This window comes from Rhagoletis zephyria, unplaced genomic scaffold (genome assembly GCF_001687245.7).
Source record: "Rhagoletis zephyria isolate East Lansing unplaced genomic scaffold, Rhagoletis_zephyria_1.1 Rzeph_scaffold_08726, whole genome shotgun sequence".
NCBI classification, from domain to species: Eukaryota; Metazoa; Arthropoda; class Insecta; order Diptera; family Tephritidae; genus Rhagoletis; species Rhagoletis zephyria.
This window is the reverse complement of record NW_016165806.1, coordinates 1-7,291: the sequence shown is the minus strand read 5'-3', so window position 1 is coordinate 7,291 and position 7,291 is coordinate 1. Positions and strand designations below refer to the sequence as shown.

Below are 7,291 nucleotides of genomic sequence, written 5' to 3'. Positions count from 1 at the left end.
AAAACTTAATTTTTGTGAACCTCCATAAATGATTTGCAACTGTTAATATATATCAAAAGAAAGGTAAACCGATTACCTTTCTTTTGATTATAACACCGTTAAAATGGCTTTACGTTTTCATAAAAATATTGCAACTTTTGTAAACAGCTATATGTAGGCAGTGAAAAAGTGGTCAAATTTTGCAAAGTTATAAGAAAAGTGAATTTTTGTAAAGCACTTGAAATATTTTTTAACTACTAGTATATATCAAAACAAAGGTAAATCGATTACCATTCTTTTGATGATAATATTGTTAAAATCGATTAACTCCTTTATCGAAATTTTGCAACTTTCGAAAACATCTATATGTAAGAAGTGAAAAAGTCGTCAAACTTTGCAAAGTTGTAACAAAAATGGTTTTTTGTGAACTAGTTTAAATGATTTGCAAATGTTAATAAATATCAAAACAAAGGTTAATCGATTACCTTTCTTTTGATTATGATATTATTAAAATCGCTTAACTTTTTTATAGAAATTTTGCAACTTTTCAAAACAGCAAAGGATTAGTAGTAATAATAATCAATTAAGCAACCAGATATGTAGATATGTATTAAAAATTATCTTTATTATTAATGTTAATTATAATTTTTATTCATTATTTATTTATTTTGGAAATTGTAAATTAGGCTACATTGATTTGCTTATACTTCACTATTCTCTACCTATTACCGGGGTTTACACAGTACAAGTAATGCATTAAATTCTGCTTGCTAGTGGAAGAGAGGGGTTGAGAAGAAAAGGGAAGAGTACATTTAGCGTGCTTTTTTGCAACTCTTGTTTTTTTTCACTCCTACCTCAAAGGTTTGTGGAAAACACCTAAAGAAAAACTCCCTGAAAATTTGAACCCTTACTTACAACTTTGCAAAATTTTACAAGTTTGAGCTATACTTTGAAGGTGCTCCTAACGTTGAAGGTGCTGCGGGCGGAAGGTACTGATGCTGCTCATGGCAATGAAGGAGCTGAGGGCAGAAGGTACTGGTGGTGCTCCTGACGAGGAAGAAGCTAAGGGCAGAAGGTTCTGATGGTGCTCCTGGCGATGAAGATGCAAGCGTTGAAGGTGCTGATGGTGAATCCCAAATCTGGAAATAAACAAAAATATCAATTAAAATTTATAAACATATAAAAAGTCTCAATATATACCTCAAGAATGTGACTAAGTCGCTGCTGTTTTGCAATCTAAAAGAAGAAATTACATTATAATCAAATAAAATTTTAAGTACGTATTCTTACCTTCAAAATTTTCGCAAAGTGAATTTTCTTCACAGTATGTATACTGTCATCAAAACCCTGATGTTTCTAACTTGCTCGCTCTAACGCATAGAATTCTTATTAGAGTACGAATTCTTATCGGGTATGTAGCTCTAACAAAGGGAAATTTTTTTGACATGTCGAACAAAAAATTTGTAAGTGTGTGGGTGAGATGACTAAAGAGTTTTGAATGTGTTTGTAGATCGTTTGAATTTCAGAGGAAAGTGGTGAGCCGTGCCTGGCAGGGAAGTGCATACTAAGTAGTACATATAATAGGGGTCTTCATCATAAGTGATAAAGTGATAAATTTATCATTTTGATAAATGAACTGTCAAACTTTGCATGGAAATCTATTTAACCAAAGTGTATCACTTTATCAAACGATTTTGGTGGATAAATGTATAAATTTCAACAAAATTCAACCCTTACTGGTTGCCAGGAAACTACGAACACATAAAAGCAAATGATGGAAATGTATTAGACAAGGATTAGAGACAAGAGCCACTTAATAGTAGTAACAGTTTTTCTTTTTTGAATTTTGAATTGTGTCGTTATTGCACAGGGCCATCGATATGTACCTTTTCTCTGGAAGCGACAATGGATTGGAGCTATCCCGCAAACTTCGACGACGCCGAATCTCGGCTAAATGCTCTCTTTCGCTTTCGACTATTAAAACAGCGGCAGATCTTCGGAACATTTTCAATAGATTTGAATTTTTTTTGAAACGATATTAAATTCTCTATCGTGCAACTACTGACGTTAAATTAAAAATACATGGCTCTTCAAACTTTTACGTGAAGACAAATTTGAATTGAGTTGACGATATCGCACAGACGAGCGAGCGTTTTTCCGCTTTTATGAAGCAAGACAATCGTCAACACGATAACGTCGCACGATTATCGACATCCGTGATGCATACCCTGTCTTTCTTTCTCCCAGCTGGGACACCTATTTTTATTGAACGATAAATGGTCATTACTATCGCATAAAATGCACTTTCAACTATGTTCACATATCTATATTATCTCAATCAAAGCTCGTTTTTTAATCACCCCGTTTACACAGGCAAATCTCAGATTATTAGCCGTCAAATTTGTTGTGCTTGTTATTTTCACATCTCCAGGAAAAGTTATTTTTCTTCTCTGTGCCACCGTGATCACGTTTTTCTGCTATATTAAGCAATATAAATATATTTTAAATTAACATTTTATTAAAAAATACCTTTAAAACCCTCTTTTCCTTGCTAGTGTCCATTTCTGTTTACTTTTACATTTGCCATTTCTCCTCTTCTTCGCAAAAACAATCGATAAAACTAGGATGGACACCTAAAAGTTATCGGTTAAATCTGAGATTATTTTATAATTACAGATTAGATTACAGATTAGGAAGTTAAGCTCGAAAATGAGGATAATCTACTTATATGTGAACTTAGTAATAGGGTTAGTACTATTGNTCATGATCTCAATGACCTGTCTTTCTTTCTCCCAGCTGGGACACCTATTTTTATTGAACGATAAATGGTCATTACTACCACATAAAATGCACTTAGGGTTAGTACTATTGCATTTTTCCTGACAAGATTCCTCCTTGCCACAGACTATGCACCGGTTCTTTGACCTGCAAGAAAGTTTCGTATGGCCGAGACGCCCACACTTAAAACATTGCTTGGCCCTGGGAAAGAAATGATTCACCCTAAACCCGACACAGAAAATTCTGACCGACTCCGGTATAACATTTCCTTCAAAGCCAATTTTTAACGAAAAAGTAGGAACAAAATTCTCCTTGTTGTTTGGATCTCTCCTAGTTATTCTAGACACCGATAACACCGGAACTTCCGACTGAATGTTGTTAAATATTTCACTTTCTAGAAAGTCAAGAGGTACCTGTCTGATCACTCCATAGGTCTCAAAAAAGNCCGGAATATCCGACTGAATGTTGTTAAATATTTCACTTTCTAGAAAGTCAAGAGGTACCTGTCTAATCACACCATAGGTCTCAAAAAAACTTTTGGGAATAAAGACTCTAATTCCCATATTCTTGAGGTCATTGTTAGTCAGACTTGCGTTTGCATCTTTAACCGAATAAAAGAAGACCTTAAATAAGGACCTTCCTATGGCAAGAATGTTTTTCAGACCACTTATATTTAACTTCCGAATTTTGTCGAAAAGGAAAAGGCCGTTCTTCACCCCCTTATTCTCAAATAAACCACTTTTGNCTTCAATCGCGATTTCCCACAACCTGCCGAAATTAACATACGACAATCTTTTACCCAGACGACGATGTGTACTAAGAATTTTTTTAAACTCCATATTAGCTGTTTGGCATAAATAAAGTTAACTTCAGTTGAAGTTCTCAATAAACAAATGTAATTAACCGGCCGTCTTCCCTTGCTGGAAAATCTCGCTTGTGTTACGACCCATGCGAGCTCCCGCACATGTAGACCTCAAAAAGTACGAAACATACTTTTTCTCACATACTGAGCGGTTTGCAAGATCTCGCATACTTTCAAATATCAGTTTTGTTGTTTGTCAGGTATTTTCTCATGTCGCAGAATTCTTCAAAGTAAAAACATCGTTTATTTTGGTGGAAAATACCAATTTGGCCTGAAAAGCTCGAAACTTTTTTTTTGCGACATTTTACAAATGAAAAATTATGCTGTCAAATGCCAAGTCAACAAAACTCTATCTCGCTTGCGAGAGAAAACAGCAGAACGCAAGCGAGGTTTTCGAGCATGTGACGACGGCCGGTAATGTAATTAGGCAACCAACAATCTGGCAGCGCTGCGTCAAACGGAAGTCCATAACGGAATTCGAGTTTCCTTTCATTTGCCGCTCAAAAGAGATTTATTTTAATTAAAATACGTGAACTCAACTGCAATTCCGTGGTTTAAAATTCGATATTCAGTGAAATAAATGGTTTGTAGCCAATGCATAGTAAAAATATCGTGCGTAGCAAATTTTTATCAGTATTTTCAAAGCTAAATAAGTGTAAGCGTCCTTATTTCATAACGCGCAATTTGTGCGCGCGGTTAGTGAAGTGCAAAGTATCAAAGTAAAATAATGGAAAATCCTTGCAGGTCAAGTTATATATCGATATGTATGTATAATGTTTATTGTTAAAAATAGTAGTGCGAAGGAAGCCCTTGGAAATATTGTTTGGGTTTTTCTATTATTCAAGTGAAAATTCCTTTTAGAAAAGTGAAATCAATCGCGTTGAGATGCATTTTTGCCATTCAAAATGGCAGTATCAGATCACAGAAGCGGCTATGCATAATTGCGGTAAGTTTTTGAACTGCTAAATTTGTGCTAGGAAACTAGATTACCCTCGAATATAAAAAAGGAAAGGAAAGATAACAACCCAGCATACTTTGAACATACATTAGGGCTGGGACTAACTGTATATTCGGATGACCATCCTTTCGGATATTAGTTCATACGCATAAAATACGGATGTCCGGTTAATATCCGTTCATTTTGTTATCTGGATATTCGGGTACCCGGATATTTGAATTTTTCATTCAGATCATATCCGGATAAAAAATCCGAGTGTCTGAGACTCAATAGCATTTTTATCTTTATTCATTTACAGCCGGTTTCATCAGCAATTTAAATGGCATCTTTTGTTTTATGTCAATTTCCATATAAAATTCAAATAATTAAAGTCATTTTTCACTTAAATTGCTTTCGTGAAATTGGCTGTTAATCAATTCAACTGTTTATTCGCCTTCATTCCGTTTAAACAAATTTTAATCTCTTTTAAGCAGTATCATTTTACGCTGTTTTATTAAAATATACCCATGCATTTTTATTAACATTTTATTCGTCACTTGCCTTGCAAATTCTTTCTTTACCTAAAAAAAATTAAAATTGTTAAGCATTAATTTTATTACACTTCTATCTAAGAAGATTTCGTATTTGTGCACTATTTATGTATGCTTTATAAGTATGTATTATAAGTTTAATTGCTTATGTTAAGACATAATTTTTGCAATATTCCATCTCTTCGGCTTCATAAAAAAATAATTTTACTTTCATTTTAACACATTCGACTATTAGGATTTCAATGATTCTATTGAAAAATTAATAATTTAGTAAGAACTAGTAAATCAAGGAACATTTATTTTGTTATTATAGTAGCTGAAAATCCGGAAAAAAAATAAATTAATTCATTTAAAGTGTTTTAGACAGATATATTTGATTATATCCGCGCTTTGCGAGAACTCAAGTGGTAGTGAAAAAAAATCGCAGTTTTTTGTATTAACTGAAATTGTAAATAATATGATGTCATTTATATAAAATATTGATTCAATTTGATTTAAAATGTTAATTTAAAATTAGTACTTCCAATGCCTAGTAATTTTGCATTATAGTTAATAAAATTAAGTGGAATTACCATAAAAACTCTGCTCGAAAATTACACATTTATAGATTCAATGTGTTGTACATACATATGTGCGTAGCAACTCAGCTGTGTAAAGAATGTAAACATATACTAAATAAATTTAATCCACATTGATGGCAAACGCACAAGCGATTGTTGAGCGTTATCACTGAGCAGCTGCCAGAATATTGAAGTTGTGTAGTTGCCTAAGCTCCAAGCATTCCAATCCATCATATTCTCATGCTGCTTTTTCTTTTCTTGCTTTCGAGGGGACTGCAAATCATCCAATGATTGTAACCAATCGTCAAGCCTGCCATCCGTATACTTAACTTTGAGCGCAAACCAATTTCGTACCAAGTCTATACCAAAACGAGTAGTGTACCAGGCATTCTTTGATTTCTTATTTCCTCCAGCAATACGTTGCACTGCATCCGGTAATGTCAAGCGTGTTGAACTATCAATCTCATGTTGACGGCGACGTACTGCCTCCTGTTTTTCTTCTGCTCTATACTGGCATTCGAGTTTCAAAAGTTCTGCTTCAACATTTAAAGCTGTGCAGGTAGCATTGTGTACAGTTCCTTCGCCGATTGTTGTAGTTGTAGGAATTGCAGCCGATTTCGATATTTCGATCCCATTTGAGCGGCGTAGACGTGGTTGAGCATCCAGCAGAGTAGCCCGATAGTCAACAATAGGTGTCGATTGTTGAACTGCGATCTGACCACTAATTACTGCAGATATAGTTTTCCGATGTAGTGCGGTGCCTGGAATTTGACTGGCCAAAAAGAAGGCACCAGCTATGGTTATTACACTTGCGGCATAACTGACTGCCATCACAGCAATATTATTTAGTATAAACTTGACTAATGTAAAGGAGGGTAGCATTTGTATCAGCTCAGTGTAGGTTAGCCAGCCACGACGTAAACCTTCACGTCGAGCGAGTTGCTTCTCAATGCCGCTTAATTTCTCAAAAAATACTTCCTTCGATATGTATATATTCCAATCCTGCAGAGAAAAATGCGTCAGTATATTAGGAAATCTGCAAACCTAATTCACTTTATTAATACTTACTATAGCACACAGAAATTCCAATTCTAACTTCTTTAATTTTTTCTCAGTCAAATGCCCATCCTCAGCCCAATCGCTCAAATAGATTTCCTCATCATAGCCAGCATAGAATTTCGTCGATATCATCTGTAATATGCAAATATTATGTATTACCGAACAACAAATGAGCTTATAATTAAAATAGTTAAAGTTAGGTGATTGTTCAATGTTCTACTTGCTATTTGCCATTCCTTCGAACATTCATACACAAATACATTAGACTGCATCACTCCCCATACAAAAAAAAAAAATCGGTACTGCTTTTCCATTGAAATTATAAAATCTATTATATTTTAAGACGTCCACCAAAATATTTCGAAAAACTATTATGAAAAATGGAGTTTTTTATGAATATAAATAGTTTCTTAAAGATGTTTTTTGAAAAAATCCCTTCAAATGACAAAACGATTTAAGCTTAAAAAATTTACATAAAAATATTTAAAAAAATATATAAAAAAATTTTGAACGGAATCGTAATAATGAGGTTTTTGATGCTGTTTTTTAACTTTTTTCAAAGATT

General features: G+C 33.9%; 1 protein-coding gene across 1 annotated transcript; it reads right to left on the bottom strand.

Moving 5' to 3' along the window:
* Positions 1–5,139: 5,139 nt before the first annotated feature.
* On the bottom strand, positions 5,140–7,035 carry LOC108375305 (uncharacterized). The gene is made up of 2 exons (XM_017631405.1): positions 6,736–7,035; positions 5,140–6,669 (listed from the first exon to the last, which is right to left on the bottom strand). Exons 1-2 carry the CDS (start codon positions 6,856–6,858, stop codon positions 5,779–5,781), a joined length of 1,014 nt encoding a protein of 337 aa, XP_017486894.1. The 5' UTR covers positions 6,859–7,035; the 3' UTR covers positions 5,140–5,778.
* Positions 7,036–7,291: the final 256 nt, after the last annotated feature.

Bases quoted from the DNA above. Each gene is read 5' to 3' on its own strand.
- LOC108375305 (XM_017631405.1), bottom strand. From the start codon at position 6,858: ATGATATCGACGAAATTCTATGCTGGCTATGATGAGGAAATCTATTTG. The intron at 6,670-6,735 runs GTAAGTATTAAT...TTTTCTCTGCAG, and splicing joins TGGAATTTCTGTGTGCTATA to GATTGGAATATATACATATC.